This window comes from Hemiscyllium ocellatum, chromosome 8 (assembly GCF_020745735.1).
Source record: "Hemiscyllium ocellatum isolate sHemOce1 chromosome 8, sHemOce1.pat.X.cur, whole genome shotgun sequence".
Taxonomy (NCBI): Eukaryota; Metazoa; Chordata; class Chondrichthyes; order Orectolobiformes; family Hemiscylliidae; genus Hemiscyllium; species Hemiscyllium ocellatum.
Genome location: NC_083408.1, coordinates 84,773,965 through 84,794,251, shown reverse-complemented (window position 1 = coordinate 84,794,251; position 20,287 = coordinate 84,773,965). Strand labels below are relative to the sequence as shown.

The window sequence follows — 20,287 nt, the reverse complement described above, 5'->3', positions numbered from 1 at the left end:
ATGGTATGTCATTTATCCAAATAGTTGGAAGGCAGTGTGAATGAAGATCATTTCATTTATTGAACACAAATTAAACATTTTTGGTGGCTGACACATGTTGAAACATTAGATTACTGCTTAATTCAGTCAAAAATCATAATGTGTCTTTCTCCTGAGCATCAACAATTGTACCAAAGCATAAAATTTCACAATAAAATCAAATTATTTTGTTGTGGGTGATCTTGAAGAAATACGTGTTTGCAATATGTTTTACGGTAAAATTAACAGATTTTTATGCCTCAATAATTAACCATTTAGTTTGCGTTGCCTAACTTTTGGTAATCAATATTGCAGAAAAGGGGTAAAGGGAAAGAATAAGAAACTGCAAGGGTACAGTCTATTATCATTCTCCAGAACTTTTTGGATTCCAACAGTGTTAAAATTAAATTTACAAATCATACCATTTTTATTCATCACTTTACAGCATAGCATGTTAGAATTGTGAGTCCCTTGGCATTTGGGGAGAGAGTGGTGACTTATTCTTTTGAGTGTAGACATTTGGCCATGATAGAGTTCAATGATTTACGTTGGTCTATTTTCATTCTTTTAATCCTAGTAAATGGCTGAACATTTCCAGCATGTTCTGCTGGTACCATTTCATTCCCCCTCTCCCCCTACACCACCCCCCATCACCATCATCACCACCACCAACATCTCCTTGTTTATTTATTATTTCCTTTCCATTTCTCCAATATTCTTGCATCTTCCATGTTTGGTCCTTTCTGTGTTGAGAAAGAAGTTTAGGAGGATTTTCTTTGTGTGTATTGACCTTATGATGTATCATGGACCTAATGGAGATAGACATGCCATATCTGGCTTCTGATGCAGCAACTTGTACTTATTGTTATCATGCAATAAATTAGATCTTGTTGTCAGATAAGTGTCTCTTCTCATTAAGACTCAATAGTGATTTATCGTCTTCCACTGCTCATCAGATAGGCCATTTGATTCAACACAGAAAGGAGGATTTTTGACAGCTCTTTACCCTATCCTCAAGCAGTCAGTGGTTTGTACTATGGCATATGACAAGAGAGAAAGGCATGTTGATGTCTAGATGGTACACAGTGCCAACAGGTTCAACAAACTAATGGATCCTTCAAATGTTCCTGAGATCTTTATTTTTTGCAGAGTTTTCTGCATCTCTATTAAGCAGTTTGCCTGTTAAATGTGTGATTGGAGTACCAATTGTTCACTCTTTTTTAATTTATTTATTCTTGCATGGGATGTGCACATGACTGGAAAGGATTGCATTTATTCCCATCCACAAATGCCCTTGAATTGAATGATTTGCTGGGATCTGAATTGACAAATAGCCTAGATTGAGTAAGGAAAAGGCATAAGTGAACCAGATGCATCTTACAAGAAATAAATGATAGGTTCTTGGTTAACCTTACGAGACTAGCTTCACATTCAGATTGTAATGATTGAGTTTAAATTTCACCAGGTGCTGTGCTGAGATTTAAACCCATGTGGCCATAGTGTTAACCTGGGCCTCTGAGCTATTAGTCCAGTAACATTATCATTAAACCACCAAATCCCAACTATAGTAAAATGCTTGTTTAACTTTCAGTTTTCTGTGATGAAGATGTTAACCCATATATTCACTTTGTGAACGCTGATGGATCTGCATGTATTAATGCTGAAAAAGAATCAAAATAATTGCCAATGCATAATAATACTGGATTGATTACACATGTCTTTCATTTCAAGCCCTAGAATTAAAGTGTGCCCAAATTTCTTTGCTATGCAAATGAGTTTCCTGAGCAAGGTTACTTCGATGGATCTTTTAGTCTTCCAACAAACAGTATGTTGTTTGTGTTTTCCTCATAGATAATCAAAATGAATGGTCGATTAAATGCCAGTGTGGGTGGCAATGACATTGGAATAATTCCTACTCCAGTAGCTCCAGCTGCCTCAGTGGATTTCTCATCAATATCCAGCACTGCCTTATGAGAAACCTTATGAACCGAAATAAAAAAAAGCAGGTTACAATTTCCAATTGTATTGTCAACAATTGTCATTGAAAGAAGTTTTAAAAAATCATTGGTAATCAGCTTCTTATACCCACAAAGCTTTTCAGCCCATCTTGCAATCTCAAATCTTCACACCATAACTCATGGGAATAGAAGTAGGCCATTCAGCCCATCGAGTCTGCTGCACCATTCAACAAGATCATGGCCAATCTGGTAAACCTCGAATCCACTTTCCTGTCTTTTTCCTATAACCTCTGATTCCATTATTGTTTAAAAATCTGCTTATCTCAGTCTTGGATATACTTAACAATGCAACCTCTACAGACCTATGAAATAAAGAATTCCAGATTCACTAGCCACAATGAGAAAAAAAATCCTCCTAATTTCTGCCTTAAATTGCCAACACATTATTCTGTGATTACGTCCTCTAGTCTTAGACTCTTCAAATCAGAAAACAACCTTTCTGCATCTGCCCTGTCAAGTATACTAAGACTCTTGTACATTTCAGGAGAACTTGCTAAAACTATATTTGACATGAGTCAGATCACACCTGGAATACTGTGAACAGTTCTGGTCCCTTATTTAAGGAAAGATAAAACAGGCATTGGAGACAGTCCAGCTAAGGTTCATCACATCCAGATATGCAAGGACCTCCTTTGAGGAGTGGTTGAATAGGAAGGATTTGCACTTGGTCAGGTTTAGAAGAACGAAAGAAAATCTTATTGAAATATAACCAAATGGGTCCTCTACTCTTATGTCTTATGGTCGTGAAAGATTCCCAGCTAGAACACATAAGGCAGAATATAAGTGAGGTTTAAGATAATGTTTTTAGGAATAGAGAGTTTTAACTTTGCAATGCTGGAGGCTGAGGCAATATTTAAATAAGATATTTAAATGTTGTGGCTCAGTGGTTAGCACTTCTGCTTCATAGCCAGAGGCCCAGGTTTGATTCCCGCCTCCGGTGACTGTCTGTGTGGATTTCCCTCTGGGTGCTCCGGTTTGCTCGCACAATTCAAAGATGTACAGGTCAGGTGAATTGGTCATGCTAAATTGCCCATTGTGTTAGGTGCATTAGTTGGGGTAAACGTAGGGTAGGGAGAATGGGTCTGGGTAGGTTACTCTTCGGAGGGTTGGTATGGACTCATTAGGCGAAATGGCCTGTTTCCATACTGTAGGGAATCTAATTTAATCTATATATCAAACTATGAAGGCCTAGATGGAGTTGATAGAAAGGACCAAATTCCTTTAGCAGAGTTATCAATAAGGAGAGACAAAAAATGTAATTGGCAGAAGGATTACAAAGAATGGAGGAAAATTTTCTTCACTCAGGGTGTGCTGGGGTATGGGACTTACTGCTTTGATAAGGTGATAGATAAAGAAATCCGAATCACATTTCAAAGTTTGAAAAGGCAGTTGCAATGTCAAAAGATAGGCAATAATATGAACTAAGAACTGGAAAGTGGAATTAGGCTTTGGGTTTCTTCAAGTAAAAAGTGAGGTCTGCAGATGCTGGAGATAAATGTGATGCTGGTCAAAGCACAGCAGGCCAGGCAGCATCTCAGGAATAGAGAAGGGAGGAAGAGAGCTTCTTCAAGGAAGGCATCCTTGTAAGAGGATTCGCAGTAGGTTAAAATCTTCGAGTAAAAAATGAGGTCTGCAGATGCTGGAGATAAATGTGTTGCTGGTCAAAGCACAGCAAGCCAGGCAGCATCTCAGGAATAGAGAAGGGAGGAAGAGAGTCTCAGGAATAGAGAAGGGAGGAAGAGAGTCTTGAGTAAACTCCATCTATGTTGTCAATTTTATGTTTCTCTTGATTTCTTACCACTTGTGCATTTAATTGATGGAAAGCTTCCAATTTCAATGGGAGTACCCTTGTCCTTAACAGACAGCTAGTAATGTTGTTGGTTTCCAGGGAACACTTATCAAGTTATCTAATTGAATCAACAACCAGAAAAATGTTCAGACTACAAATGTTTGCACATACGAACCAGGAGCAGGAGTTGGACATTAGGCTCCTGAAGCCTGCTCAACCATTTTATAAAATCATGGCCAACTTGCCTATAACCTCAACTCTATTTTCCTATCTACCCAACTATAACTTTGACACTCTTGTCAATCAAGACTTTATCTAACTCAGCCATAAAAATATTCAATGTCCCTGCTTCCACTACTCTCTGGGGATGATAATTCCACAGACAAACATGTTCTTTAGAGAAAAAGATCTCCTTATCTTTGTCCCAAGTTGGAGATCCTTTAATTTTAATCTGTGTCTTTTAATTCTAGTCTTTTCTAGAAGAAGCATTCTTTCAGTACCACTCTGTAAAGTCCCCTCAGAACATTGTGCTTCAAGAGGGCTAGCTCACGTTCTCTAAACTTCCTCATAAGGTTATTGCTGCATTCTAGGAACCAGCAAAGTGAGCCTTCTCTGAAATGCCTCCAGCACAATTATATTATCTCTTAAAAATCAAACTTAAAACCAAAACTCAACACAATACTCCAGAAGTGATTTCCACAATGCCCTTTAAAACTGTTGAAGTATCTCCATACTTTTATATTCCCTGGCAATAAACAGAAACATTCCATTTGTCTCCCAGATCACTTGTTCATATAAAAGTACAACATCATATGGTCTCTGTACTAGAACATTCAAATCCCTCTGAACTTCAAAATTCTGTATTCTCTTCATTTACAAACTGGGTTAATCTTTTATTTGTCCTCTCAAGTGAATAAGTTCTCATTTTCCCACATTACAGCCATCTGCTCAAAAAAATGTCCACTCACTTAACTGACCTATATCCCTTTGTAGACTTCTCATGTCATGTTCACAATTTACTCTACTACCTTTAATGTCAGCTTTAAAATTTAGCAGCTATGGATTCTACCTCTATATTCAAGTCATTGCAAATACACAAAGCTCCATCACCAATTTTAATGTCCTCCACTAAATTCAGCTTGTTAACCTGAAAATTACACACAATCATTTCTACTCCTTTCTTTTTGTTCACCAACCATTCCCCTATCCATGTTAATCTTCCTGGCTGCAATATGATATCTTATTTCATGTAGTAATCTTTGATATGGCACCTTATCAAACACCTTTTGAGAATCCAAGTAAAAGCACATCCACAGAGAATATGAACAAGGCACAAAAGAAGGCCACACCATCCGTGGAGTCTGTTCTGCTATTCAATGAGATCATGGCTGCTCTGACCTTAATTTCAACTCTACATTCATTCAAATTCCTGATAATTTTTTATCCCATTGGTAACAAAGAATCAACTTACCTCTATCTATTGCTACCTCAAAAATACTTAAAGATTCTGCAGTTACTGCTTTTTGAGAACCAGAATTCTACAGACTCACTTTGGGAGAATTCTTTTCCTTATCTGGCTTAAATGACAACTTCTTTACATTTAACAATAGTGCTAAGTTCTCCAATAAGAAGAAATATCCTTTCCACATCCACCCAGCCAAGTACCCTCAGCATCTAGCGTTTCATTTAAGTCACCCGTGACTCTTCGAAACACCAAAGTTACAGTTCTGGCCTGTCTAGGCATTCCTCACAAAGCAGTCTGCTCATTCCAGATATTAGTCAAATAATCCTTCATTGAACTGCTTCCACTTCATTAACATTCTTCCATAAGTACAGTGACTAGTTCTGTACACAGTACTCCAAGTGCATCTCACTAATGCTCTAAACAGCCACAAAATGTGATGATGCACTAGTAGCCTTGCTGCTGCCTGATTGCTTTTACTTTATCAGGCTGGGACCCCAGCTGTTCACAATATACATCAATGATTGGACAAAGGAATTGAATGTTATATCTCCAAATGTGCAGATGACACTAAACTGGGTGACAGTGTGTGCTGTGAAGAGGATGTCAAACTGCTACAGAGTGACTTGGACAGACTGGCTGAATGGGTAAAATGCATGCAATATGTAATAGATCAATGTGAGGTTATCTGCTTTGGTTGCAAAAACAATAAGGCAGATTATAATCTGAATGATGGCAGTTTTGGAAAGGGTGAGATGCAATGAAATCTGGGTCATAGTGGAATAGTCGCTGAAAGATGGCATGCAGGTGCAGCAGGTGATAAGGAAAGCTAATATCATGCTGACCTTCATAGCAAGAGGATTTGACTATAGGAGTAGGGATGCCTTACTGCAGTTCTACAGGATTGAAGGATGTGGTGTTGGAAAAGCACAGCCGGTCAGGCAGCATCTGAGGAGCAGGAGAGTTGACGTTTTGAGCATAAGGTCTTCGTCAGCTCTTTTTCATGCCTGATGAAGAGCTTATGTTTGAAACATCGACTCTCCTGCTCCTTGGATGCTGCCTGACCGGCTGTGCTTTTCTCGGACCACACTCTTCGACTCTGATCTCCAGCATCTGTAGTCATCACTTCCTGGAGTTATACAGGCCTTACTGAGGCTACACCTGAGTATTGTGTACAGTTTTGGTCTCCTAATCTGAGGAAGGACTTTCTTGGTTTTGAGAGATTCCAATGAAGGCTCACCAGACTGAAACCAGGATAGCAGACTGACATATGAAGACCGACTGGATCGACTGGGCTTGTACTCACTGGAGTCCAGAATAATGAGGGGGTAATCTCATAGAAATATATAAATTCCTGATGGGACTGGATCAGCTAGATGCGGGAAGAATGTTCATAATGTTGGGAAAGTCCAGAACTCGGGGTCACAGTTTAAAATAAGGGGTAAACCATTCAGGACAAAGATGAGGAAAAATGTCTCCACTCAGAAAGTTATAAACTGTGGAATTCTATCACAGAAAGCTGTTGGGACCATATCATTAGATATATTTAAGAGGGAGCTGGACATGACCCTTATGGCTAAAGGGATCAAGGGGTATAGAGAGAAAGTGGGAGTAGAAAACAGAAATTGCATGATCAGCTATGATCATATTGAATGGCGGTGCAGGCTCAAGGGGCTGAATGGCCTACTCCTGCACCTATTTTCTCTGTTTCTATGTTTCTAATTTTCAGTTCATTTTAGCCAGCTCAATCGTCATAGTCTTGTTGTTTCCTTTATTTAAGTTTAAACATTGGTCTTAGACCCACATTGTTTATCCTCAACCTGAATACAAAATTCACATGTTTTGATCACTGTTACCTAAAGGCTTCTTTACTTAAGGTCATGAAATATTCCTATCACATTACACATTACCAGATCTAGAATAACATGTTGCTTTAAGAAACTCGCCTAAATATGAACTCATTTTGCTTTTCCAAGATATCCTTTTTCAATCTGATTTGTGCAATCTACATGTTGATTTAAATCATCCATGATTATTTTGGTACCTTTCTTACATTGCTTCTTCCCATATACTCTGCTGCATTGAGCAGCTTCTGTAAGGTGGAGTGGGGGGAAGAGGAATAAACTTCCACCACTAGTAATTTCTTTCTTTTACTATTTCTTATCTCTATTAAATTGATTCTACATCTTGATCCTTTGAACTAATGTCATCTCTCATTATTGTACTAATGTCATCCTTAATTATAAGAGCAACCTTATCACCTTTTCCTGTCTACCTGACCTTCCAAAATTGTCATATACATTCAGTAGTTTGATTTCATTTAGATAACAACAGCTGATATTGATAGGCATGTTCTTAATTCCATATTAATTAATTTACACATACATCTGTTGCAAATGGGCACTTGCCAGAATAACAGAAAATGTTTTCACCAGAATGAACTTACCTGAGAAACTTTTAGATTTTCACTTTCGCTTATCCCAGACAGGTTGGCTGCAAATGTAAACAAATCTCTCACACCCATTTTCGCTAGGATATTTTTCAACCCATATGACAATGACAGCGATACTTTTGGAAATCGGAGGACACATTGTTGCCTGCTCAACAAATTATTGAAACGATGGGAGAAAGCAAACAAACATTTTTTTTATGCAAAAGGATTGGTACTGGTAGAAATATTAAAAATACTTCACATATTTAAATTGATTGAAAAGAAATTTTAATTACTTGTGGTGAGCAAGTTGTTGGACCCATTCATCAAACTTTTCATGGGAAAGATTTTGCTCCACATATTCTAGTTTCCCATCTGCAGGCAAGATGGCGATCATGGATGCATTTCCAAGGTAAGGAAGTTTTATCACGCTACTGAAAAGATTGTAGTCAGATATCATGCTGAACCGATTGGTTTGGCGCATCATTTGCACAGTTACATCTGTAGTTTTGTTCACTTTAAATAATGCTTCTCGAGTCTGCGCCGGATCAAATGGCTTCTCCCATTTTCCTGTTGAACATAAATTTGCCAGAGTTTGACAGAGTACATTCGACAGAGGAAGTCAGCCATACTTAATTCTTACAGATTAATTCAGAAAAATAGTTGTAATTGGAAAGTATGTGTGAGAATATTGTTACAGTGTTAGGACACATTTGTGCACTATAATATGCTAATAGCCAGAGTTATTGTCAGTGACATCAGATGATGCCAGATCCCATGTAGCTGGAACATTAGGGAAGAATATTCTAATAATGTCTTGCTAAAGTTTATCTCTATAAATTGTCAGTAAATGTTCACTCATTTGCACCAGCATTGTTTCAGCTTTCTTCTATCAAAGGAACTCAGAATTCAGCTATAATACTAATAGAACTTGGAGCTTGGAATTCTGCACTGGCCCATTCACACTGAAACTGTGAGTGGTGGATAATGGAGCAGAATGGGGCTCCATCAGGATTCTGTTCCCTGGAAAAGAAGCCAGGAAATTTCATTAAGATAGGTTATGGGTGATCTTCTGCCTGTCATTTCTACTTCACAGGGGGCATGTCTCAATAAGCCCTAGAGTCATACAGCACGGAAACAGACCCTTTGCTTCAACTAGTCCACATCGACCATGTCCCCAAACTAAACTAATCCCACCTGTCTGTATTTGGCCCATATCTCTCCAGACCTTTCCTATTTATGTAATTATCCAAATGTATTTTAAAATTTGTAAATGTACCAGCATTTACCACTTCCTCTCATAGTTCATTCCACACGCTAACCACTCACAGTGTAAAAAAAGTTGCCCCTCATGTCCTTCTAAAACTTTCTCCTCTCACCTGAAAAAATATGCCCCTTCGTTTTGAACTCCCCAGTCGTAGGGAACAGACCCTCAGGATTTTATAAACCTTTATAAAGTCACCCCTTGACCTCCTGTGCTCCAGTGAATAAAGTACCAGCCTATCCAGTCTATTTTTATAACTGAAACCCTCCATTCCCAGCAATATGCTAGTAAATCATTTCTGAACCTTCTGCAGTTTAATAATAACCTTCCTATAACAAGGCGACCAGAATTGCACACAGTACTCCGGAAGAGGCCTCATCGAAATCCTGTGCAACCTCAACATGACGTCCCAATTCCTATACTCAAAGGTCTGAGCAATGAAGACATGCACATTAAATGCATTCTTAATGACTCTGTCTACCTATGATGCCAAATTATGTATCTGAGCCCCTAGGTCTCCCTGTTCTACACTCTACCCAAAGTCCTAGCATTAATTGTATAAACTCTACTCTTGTTTGTATTACCAAAATGCAATACCTCACAATTATCCAAATTAAACTCCATCTGCCACTCCTAAGCCCATTGACCTAATTGATCAAGGTCTCTTTGTAATCTTAGATAACCTTCTTCTCTGTCCACTATAGCACCAATTTTGATGTCATCCACAAACTTATTAACCATGCCTCCTACATTCTCATTCAAAGCATTTATATAAATGACAAGCAAAAGTGGACCCAGTACCAACACTTGTGAAACATCGCTGGTCAAAGGCCTCCAGTCTGAGAAACAACCCTCCACCACCACTGTACACTGAAAAAACAATTTTGCATCCAATAGCAAACTCACCCTGAATTCCATGTGATTTAACTTTATTAATCAGTCTCCAATGCAGAACCTCATCAAAGGCTTTACTAAAGTCCAAGTAAACAACATCTACCCTCATTATTCTTTTTGCTTACTTCCTCAAAAAACTCAATCAAGTTTGTGAGACATGATTTCCCTCACACAAAACCAAGCTGACTAACCTTAATCATTCTTTGCCTCACTAAATAAATGTACATCTTATTTTTTCAGCATCACCTCTGATGTCAGACACAGGTCTATAGTTCCCAGGCTTCTCCTAACAGCTTTTCTTAAATAAAGGCACAAGGTTAGCCACCCTCCAATTCTCTGGACCTCACCTGTGATTATAAATGATACAAATATTCTTGTTAGGGCCCTGCAATTTCCTTCCTCACTTTTCACAACATTCTGGGATAGACTTGATCAGGTCACGGAGATTTGCCAACCTTTACATTTTCTGAGACCTCTAACGCTTCTGCTTCTCTGATGTGAGCTGTTTTCAAAACAGGAATATTTATTTCCCTGAGTTCTCTGGCCTTCACTTTGTTCTCCTCAGTAAAAACTGATGCAAAATATTCATTTAACATTTTTCTCATCTTATGAGGTTCAAAATAAAGATAATCTTGTTGATCTTTAAGGGGCCCTATTCTCTCTCTAGTCGCTCTTTTGCTCTAAATATACTTGTAGAATCTCTTTGGATTATCCTTAACCTTATCTGTCAAGGAGATCTCATATCCTTTCTTTGCACTCCTGATTTCCCTCTTAAGAATGCCCCTACACCCTTTATATTCTTCAAGAGATTTATTTTTATTTTCCTTTATTCATTCAGGGATGAGGGTGTTGCTGGTTAGGCAGCATTTATTGTCCATTCCTAATTGCCCTGAGGGCAATTAAGAGTCAACCACAATGCTGTGGATCTGGAATCCCATGTAGGCCAGACCAGGTAAGGTTGGCAGTTTCCATCCTTAAAGGACATTAGTGAACCAGATGGGTTTTCCCCGACAATTCACAATCCACAATCCACATGGTCACCAATAGATCCTTAATTCTAGATTTTTAAAAATGAAGTCAAATTCCATCATCTGCAGTGGCGGGATTCAAACCCAGGTCCCCTGAACCTTATCTGCATCTCTGGATTAAGAGTCCAGTGATAATACCACTAAACCATTGCCTTTATTTGACAAGGTTACAATACATTGAATGTAGCAGGCCATGGCAAAGCAAATATGTTGGCATAGAGTCAGATTTGCTAATCTGAGGAAAAGAAGAGAGGAACATAAGCTATAGGAAACAGAATGATTCTAAGACTGAGGGCTCACAGTTGTGTGGATAGACTATAAGAGCTGGGTCTGAGAACAGAGAAGGAACATAGAAGATTTGATAAAAGTATTTCAAGTCATGAAATAACTAGAGTAAACAATAGTAAACTATTTCCAATGGATGAAGGGCATGAATTCAAGGCAATTGGTAAAAAAGAACCAGATGACATTAGGAAAATAAATTATTTTATGCAGCAACTAGTTAAGGTTAGGAATTCAGTGCATGATAGGGTAGTGGAATAGATTCACGGGTAGCTTTCAAAGGAAGTTTGGATATAATTTAAAAGAAAAAAATAGGGCATTGGAGGAAAAGTGGGGTTAACTGGACTGTTCTTTGAAAAACCTACTGCTGTCTTAATTGACTATACAAATTCACTCAATGCTGTGTTATTCTATAATTTTGGGATTTTTAGAGAAGATAGGATTCTTCTCTAGAAAGAAATAGAGCAACAAATCTCAGAACAAATAACACTCAATCTGATTGTAATGTCAATTATTTCATGAGCCTAGATGTCTAGTCCCTTATGTTAGTTGTTATGCTGCAATATTTTCCCCAGAATGGTGTACCATGTTAAACAGAAAAGGTACAATCTGACCTTGAGGGTGAACAGCAGAATGACACTATCTATTATATGTAAAACCATTACAGCATAGAAGAACATTATTTGATCCATCAGTGTTTTACCAGCATGTTTCCTTTGAAGTAGTTCTTTTCACAATGTGAGCTATTATTCTAATCCCATATTCCTGCTTATTTCCCATGCCTTTCAATATTTCTATTTTCCAAGCAGTGATTTCACTACTTTTTATAAGTGTTTATGGACTCTACTGCAACTAATATTCAGCAGGCGTTCCAAAGTCGAATTTCCTGTGTAAAAGTTACCATTCAATCTTCGTTTTAAATTAGGTTTTATGAATAGACATTCAGAAGATGTGGATCAAAAATTGCTCTTGTGGTGCAAAGCTCACCAAAGATTTGTAGCTTTGTATATTTATGTAGATTATTAGCAAAGTAGCTTTTGCTAAAAGACAGTTAAGAGCTTAATTTTAAAAGACAAAATCTCCAAAGTAATAACCTTTGGATTACAACCTGAGCCACGAGCAAATTGACATATTGTGGATAAAGTCAAAAAGTATGGTGCTGGAAAAGCACAGCCGATCAGGCATCATCCAAGGAGCAGGACAGTCGACGTTTTAGGCATAAACCCTTCATCAGGAATGTTGAGGAGGGGGTGTGGGATGTGTGCAAGGGGGCCGAGAGATAAATAAGTCAGGTGTCGGGCTTGGGTGGCTGGTAGCTAGGGAAGTGATAGGTGGATGCAGGTGGGGATGATGGTGATAGGTCAGAATGAAGGGTGGAGTGGATAGGTGGGAAGAAAGAGGGATAGATAGGACAGTTCAAGGGTGATGCCAAGTTGGAGTGTTGGATCTGGGATAAGATGGGGGAGGGGAGATGAGGAAACTGGTGAAATCAATGTTGATGTTGTTTGGTTGGAGGGTCCCAAGGCGGAAGATGAGGCGTTCTTCCACCAGGCATCGGGTGGCTTGGATTTGGAGGTTGAGGAGCACAGGACTTGCATGTCCTTGGCAGAGTGGGAGGGGAGTTGAAGTGGTTGACCACAGGGTGGTAGGGTTGCTTAGAGCGTGTGCCCCGGAGATATTCTCTGAGAAATCTGTTGTCTCTCCCAGCCCTCCTTCACCACCAAATCCTAGCCACTCGCTATCTGGAGGAAGAATGCCTCATCTTCTACCTTGGGACCCTCCAACCACACAGCATCAACATCAATTTCACCTGCCCCCCCCCACCTTATCCCAGAGCCAGCCCTCCAACTCGGCACTGCCCTCTTGGACTGCTCCTGCCTGTCCATCTTCTTTCCCATCTATCTGCTCCACCTTCTGCTCTGACCTATCACCATCACCCCCCACCTGCATCCATCTCTCACCTTCCTACGTTCCCCACCCCCTCCTATTTAACTCTCAGCCCCTTGGGCACCCCCAACCCCCCACCACATTCCTGATGAAGGGTTTATGCCCGAAACATCGACTCTGCTGCTCCTTGGATGCTGCCTGACCTGCCGTGCTTTTCCAGTGCCACACGTTTTGAGTTTGATGTCCAGCATCTGCAGTCCTCACTTTCTCTTATATTGTGGATAAAATCAAGGACTTCAGTGCATGGCTCAAAGATTGGTGTGGGTAGAATAGCCTTCCACTCATGGGGCTGTTCTGGTGGAATGGGCTTCACTTGGCCTGTGCTGAGACCAGTGCTCTGGCAAATCAGATAACAAGAGCTATGGAGAGGACTTTAAACTAATTAGAGGGGGAAGTGTTGGGGGAGAGGTGAAAAGTAGATTTACATAGCAAGAGATTGTGGCAGACTTCCAGGGTAGCAATTTGCATAATGGTACTCAGGATGGGACTGAGTATATAAACATAGAGGAAAAGTAATGAATATGATGAAAGGGGAACATAACAGTAAAAATGTGTGTAGTATTCAAAACAATATAGTTGAAATAACTGCACGAATTCAATTTAATACATGTGACCTTCTAGCCACTACTGTGAAATGGTTACAAGGAAATCGAAGCTGGGAACTAAATATTCAGGGTAAGAGACTTTTCAAATGTCACACAGGAAGGAAAGAGTGGCAGAGTAGCATTGTTAGTACAGGTTGGGATAAAGATGACAGCAAGAAATTACCTTGAATCGAACCATATAGAGTCAATATTAGCAGAGGTAAGAGAAAGGGATGAAGACACCGGAGGTCCACAGACCCCTAAACAATAACTATGTGCTGGGACAGAGAATAAATCAAAAGATAATGAAAACATATGCCAAAGACAGTACATTAATTATAGGTGACCTTTTAATTTTCTTGGAATTGGGATGGTCAGATTGGCTAAGGAAGCCATGCGGAAGAATTCAAGGTGTGTATTTGGGACAGTTTCCTCAGTGTTGTAGATTCAGTCAAGGATTTGACTATCTTGAATCTAGTGGTGTGTAATGAGGCAGTTTTAATACATGATGTCAGAGTAAAATATACTCTTGACTCTGATCTCCAGCATCTGCAGTCCTCACTTTCTACTAGAATAAAATATCCCTTTGGAAACAATGACTATAACATGGTCGAATTTATCAATCAGTTTAACAGGGAAGAACTTGAGTCAGAAACAACAAGATCTGGTTTAAATAAGGGCAATTACAATGTTAGAGCTAGCTGGAGCAAACTGGGGAAGGAGTCTAGCAGCAAAGACAATTGAGGAACAATGGCAGATTTACAAGAAAATAGTTCATAGCTCATAATGAAGACATTATTCCAGTGAAGGAGAATGGTTCTAGGAAAGGGATATACTAACCATGCCTAACTGGGGAAGTTAAAGATAGCATCAAATTGAAAGAAAAAACACATATAATGTGGCAAAGATTAGTGGTAAACTGGAGGTTTGGGAAAATTGTAAAAACCAACAAAAGCTAACCAAAACAAAGAGAAGAAGAAAATAAACTTTGAGGATAAACTTGAAAGGAATATCAAAATGCATAGTAAAAGCTACTTTACATATATAAAAAGGAAGAGAGAAGTCAAGGCAAACATAGGTCACTTTAGAGAATAAGGCTTGGGAAGCATTAATGAGGAAGCAGAAAATGGCAGAAAATACATCAGCCTTGACATTAGAAGACACTAATAGCATCCCAAAATTAGTAAATATTCAAGGAGCAAAAGAAGAGGCAATAAGTACATTGATAATTAATGGAGGAAAAAGTGTTTGAGGAAACTAACGGGTATAAAGACTAATAAGTCCTGATGGGATGCAGCCAAGGATATTGAACGAAGTAGTTACAGAGGTAATGGTTGCACTGGTAGTAAACCTCTTGGAATTCTTTGATTCTGGAAACATCCCAGAGGATTAGAAAGTTGCCAATGTAACACTTTTATTCAGAAATAGAGGAGACAGAAGTTAGGAACTCTACAGGCAAGTAGCTTAATAGCTGTTATGGGGAAGTGTCGGAGTCTAGTATACAGGATACAATAACAGAGCATTTAAATATATACAATAAGATTAAGCAGAGTCAGCTTAGCTTCATGAAGGGGAAGTCATGACTTACAAATTTACTACATTCTTTGAGAAAGTAACAAGCAAGATGGATTAAGGGGAAGCAATGGATGTAATTTGGATTTTCAGAAGGTATTTGATAAGGTGCCAAACATTAGGCTACTTCATGATATCGCACAGTGATGGGAGTAGTATATTCACATGGATAGAGGATTGGCTAATTAATACAACACAAAGTTGGAATAAGAAGGGAATTTTCAGGGTGGCAACCTCAAATTCGTGGAGTGCCACAGGGGTCAGTGTGGGATCACAATTATTTACATTATGTATTAAATTCTTGGATGCGGAAACTGAATGTACTATAACTTGTGGATGAGACAAAAATAGGCAAGTGGTGCAAAAACTGGCAGATGGAATATAATATGGGGAAGTATGCACTTTGCCAGAAAGAATAGTGGAATAGAATGTTATTTAAATGGGGAAAGACTGCAGAAAGCTATAGAAGAAAGCTTTGGGAGTCCTTGTCCAAGAATCACCAAAAAAACTTAGCATCTGAATTCGTCAGATAATAGGGAAGGCAAATGCAATATATAAGTAGGGATGTTTTCCTAAACTTACAAGGCACTGGTCAGCCCATAGCTAGAATACTATGAATAGTTTGGGCCCCTTACAAGCAAAGGAAAAATTGGAGGCAGTCCAGTGAATGTTCACTCAGCTGATACTAGGTATGGAGGACTGTCTTATTTTTTTTTAGATTAGACTTACAGTGTGGAAACAGGCCCTTCGGCCCAACAAGTCCACACCGACCCGCCGAAGCGAAACCCACCCATACCCTTACATTTACCCCTTACCTAACACTAAGGGCAATTTAGCATAGCCAATTCACCTATCCTGCACATCTTTGGACTGTGGGAGGAAACCGGAGCACCCGGAGGAAACCCACGCAGACACGGGGAGAACGTGCAAACTCCACACAGTCAGTCGCCTGAGTCGGGAACTGAACCCGGGTCTCAGGCGCTGTGAGGCAGAAGTGCTAACCACTGTGCCACCGTGCCGCCCACTTATGAGAAGAGGTTGAGTAGATTGGGCCTGTACAAGATTCTAAGGAGACTTGACAGAGTAGATACAGAAAGATTGTTGTCCCTTATGGGAAAATCTAGGATAAGTGGGCATACGTTTAGGATAAGATGTGACACATCTTAAGACAGTTGAGGAGGAATTAATTCTGTCAGAGGTTATGAATCTGTGGAATTATTTATTAATAATTTACTAAGGATTTTTGAGGTTGAGTCATTAAGTATATTCATACAGAATAGACAGATTTTTAATCTGTAAGGGAATCAAAGGTGATGAAAAAAGGCAGGAAAGTGGAGTTGAGTATTATCAGTACAACCATGATCTTGTTGAATGCTAAGACAGACTCGGTGGGTTGAATGACCTTTTTCTTGTGTGGTCTAATGTGTATGATGCACTTTGATAGGAGGAACTTTGAAAACAGTACAAAATAGAGGATGCAATTCTATATGGAGTGCAGGGCCAGAGGACCCTGAGTGCATGTGTGCAGAGATCATTGCCTGGACTAGAAGAGAAAGCAGTTAATAAATTAGACAGTGTCCTCAGCTTTATTAATAGGGGCATAGAGTACAAGAACAAAGTGATGATGTTGAATTTGTATAAGACACTTGTTATACTCTTACAGGTGTATTGTATGCAGTTGTGGGTGCTACATCATAGGAAATATGTGAATGCATTGGAGAGAATGCAGAAGCAATCTACACAAACGGCTCCAGAAGTGACGCTAGTTTGAAGAAGTTAGGACTGTTCTGTTTGGAGAGAAGAAGTTCGAGAGGAGATTAATGGAGACTTTCAAAATCATGAGTGGGCTGGATGGAGTAGGTAGGGAGAAGCTATTCCTGCTCATAAAAAGAACAAGAAAGAGAAGGCATAGATTTCAAGTGATGTGCAAAAGAAGGCAAGGTGGTAAGAAGCTTTCACACAGTGAGCAGTTAAGGTATGGAATGCACTTCCTGGAACTATTGTGGAGGCAAGTAGGATTGAATGGATAGTCTGCATGGGTATGGGAAAAATGCAGGAGATTGGCACTAGATAATGGTGCTTGTTGGAAGGGACAATAGATGGATGCCCTCCTTCCGTACTGTAATAAATCTGTGATTTTTGTGATTCTGAGCTCTTCAACCATCTTGTTTTTCACGTTAGCTTATTTCATTTGAACTGCATAATGGTTAGTTCACATCTTTAATGTCAATGTCCCTATCAATAAATAATCTAAGCGTCTATGAGGTTGATTGCATTTTAGTTCATTATAAAACTGGAAAAGGGGCTCTTCCGATCAGCCTTTATATCAATGTTACATGATGGTAAAGTCCAGTTTCACTGAACTAAAATGTAAATGAAATTGTAGATGTTGTTAGTTAAAGTTTCCATAATAAATATTTAAATAAAATTATTGATACCTGTTACATTTCTAAGCAGAAGCATTTCTATCAAATGATTAAAACAGATCTTTATATTGTGCAAAATATCAACAAAGGTGTTTAACTATTTTCACATTACGATCATAGATTTTATAATAGTTGATGCATTACATACAAAACATTCAACAATAACAATTATGTATCTTTAAAAAAATGTATCAACAATAAAAATTGATTTACCTTTAAAAAAGATGTAATTAATTAGCATTAGTTTGGTTGAACGGTCAATTGTGTCAAACATGTTTTTAATTTTCCCTTTTGTCATCTTTTTCACATAATCATTCAGTTGCAACCTGGCATTTTCAGGATCCAGATTAAAATCTAGAGAAAACACCTCAGCATTGTAAAACTTCTTGGACTCATTTAGAAAGCTTGGCAACACATCATAGCCTTTTTGAATGTGAAGAGAGTTTCCCATTAATAGCTGAAGCTCATTTTGTTCTGCCATCAGGGTATGTAAGAGTTGCTTGTAGTCCCTGTGCATTTCAGCTATTCTTTCCTCTGTCATACTATCGAGGTGAAGTCCCTTGAAAAGCTGCTCACGTGTCACAGATCTGGTACCCAGAGACAATAAGGCTAAAGCGGTGGAAATACTCATAGGGGAGAAGAAAATATTGGAAGTAGTCTGGTTAGCAATTTCTTTGTAGAGCTGAAAAGCAAAATCAGTGTTTGCAGAAGAAATCATTGCCATATCAGATCCTTGCCCATGATTTTGAAGGTCTTCTTCATGGTTGACATGTCGTTTCTTCTTCGTTGCAGAAAAGTCTGTTCCAGTGACAAGGGTAACAACTAACAGCAAGATTACAGGAGGGAGCATGGCTTCTATCAATTCTCTTGTTTTCAAGACTCCTGTTTTCAACAGAAGAACAGTTTAATATTTCATAGTTTATTTATTTTTCCATCTCCTTTATAAATTACTTTTTCTGAGGCAAACCCCACTCCCTACATTCCCCATGCTGTAATTTACCATGTTGAAATATTGGGAAGTTATCTCTTCCCAGATTTCTGAAAACGAAATTTCAACTCTTCTATTGAGAAGAATGCACCAACAAGAAGAATAACTGCATTTATATAGAGCACTAATATAGCAAAACCTACCAAGCATTTGACAGTGTTGTGAACAAGTATGACATGAGTCAAATAAGGAGAGATAAGGTCAGATGACCAAGACATTGGTCAAATAAATAAGATTCTAGGGGTGTATGGGTGTTGATTTACTCATTAGATCTCCAAATAGCTTAGAGTGCAAAGTTATGGGTAGGTGTACATTTTACAAAACTCTTTCACATCAGTTTGGCTGCAGGCAGTACTTACTGGTATGATTTCAGTGGATGGAAAATTATGGACAGCATGCCCACTGTTATTTAACATATATTAGGTGAATATAACCATCTACTAGTGATGCAGGAACTTTCAACATTTACTGTAAAGCATTATTAGAAGATTGAGAAATTGGAATATCTGTCCACTACAGAATTCAATTGTCAGCAGCCATTTTATGATTGAAACAAACTCTACATAGAGAGCTCTGCAAGGATTCAGAACTAATTTGGAATCACACATTAGGTAATCACACATTCTTAAGATCGTGAACATTATCAGTCTTTCCCAAAGATGTTGGCCGCATCCATTTTAGAATTGTTTAAAAGTCCATGATCAATTTTTGCAACTATCATTATACATTTAAATCATTCTTTTCTATGTCACAATCATTCTCAGCTTCAGTCATGTACCGCTCTTCAAGTTGTACTGCTATGCTGACACTGTTTTTACTTCAACAGGACATTCTTTTTGAACAGGATGATCTCTTGTGTTGCTGCCCTGTACCCCCAACATTAGATTGCTTGTCGTATATATTTCCTCCATGCAACTGTTAGAAGCTAACTTTTCAACAACTGTCTTTTGGCACTCTCTTGTAAGTCCATCTGATCTTGTTATCTTGCTTCACTCGCAATGGACAAGTAGTTGGGAAATTGCTGTGATGATAATATTAATGACAAACACCATAAACAATACTCATGAGTGACTTTGTTCTTCGGTAACAAATTTACAACACAATTTACTGCACAAAATAAGCAGAGAACGTTGCATGTAATGTCTTTTTGACTGATATATAACTTGATTTTTAATAAGGTTCTGTGATCCATGAATATATTATGGATAATCTAAATTACATGCTTAAAAAATCATTTCAGAGAAACTGTCAACCCCTCCCACCAGTTTGATGGAGGCCGATTCATGATAATTAGCTGTTCAATATTTTTATTTACGTTTTCCACGGAGCAACGTAAAAATGACACTGATCATGTAATGTCGTAAGTCATTTACACCATAATTTACAATGGTATCTACACCATAACAATGACAGACTATTGAAGTACTATTGCAAGTCTTACGAAATGTTGAGCTTTTTAAAAATAAGATGAAGCAACAGTTGAAGAAGCAAATGATAGAGGCTGTACACAATAGAACAGCAGAAAAAAATTAGTCAAATACTTTACTAGCTACTGTAGTTTTTACAACTCCACAACATTCCATT

At 38.6% G+C, this 20,287-nt stretch overlaps 1 protein-coding gene across 1 annotated transcript; it reads right to left on the bottom strand.

Annotated features, from left to right (window-relative positions):
- Positions 1–1,808: 1,808 nt before the first annotated feature.
- LOC132818205 (alpha-1-antiproteinase-like) lies at positions 1,809–18,565 on the bottom strand. Its single transcript, XM_060828984.1, has 4 exons — positions 17,929–18,565; positions 8,015–8,288; positions 7,734–7,884; positions 1,809–1,997 (listed from the first exon to the last, which is right to left on the bottom strand). The coding sequence occupies exons 1-4, from the start codon at positions 18,563–18,565 to the stop codon at positions 1,809–1,811; spliced, it is 1,251 nt and encodes a 416-aa protein (XP_060684967.1).
- Positions 18,566–20,287: the final 1,722 nt, after the last annotated feature.

Coding starts and splice junctions, on each gene's coding strand:
- LOC132818205 (XM_060828984.1), bottom strand. CDS start 18,565: ATGCTCCCTCCTGTAATCTTGCTGTTAGTTGTTACCCTTGTCACTGGA. Junction 7,885..8,014: donor CAACAACTTGCTCACCACAA/GTAATTAAAATT, acceptor TTTGTTGAGCAG/GCAACAATGTGTCCTCCGAT. Junction 1,998..7,733: donor AAAATCTAAAAGTTTCTCAG/GTAAGTTCATTC, acceptor TCGGTTCATAAG/GTTTCTCATAAGGCAGTGCT.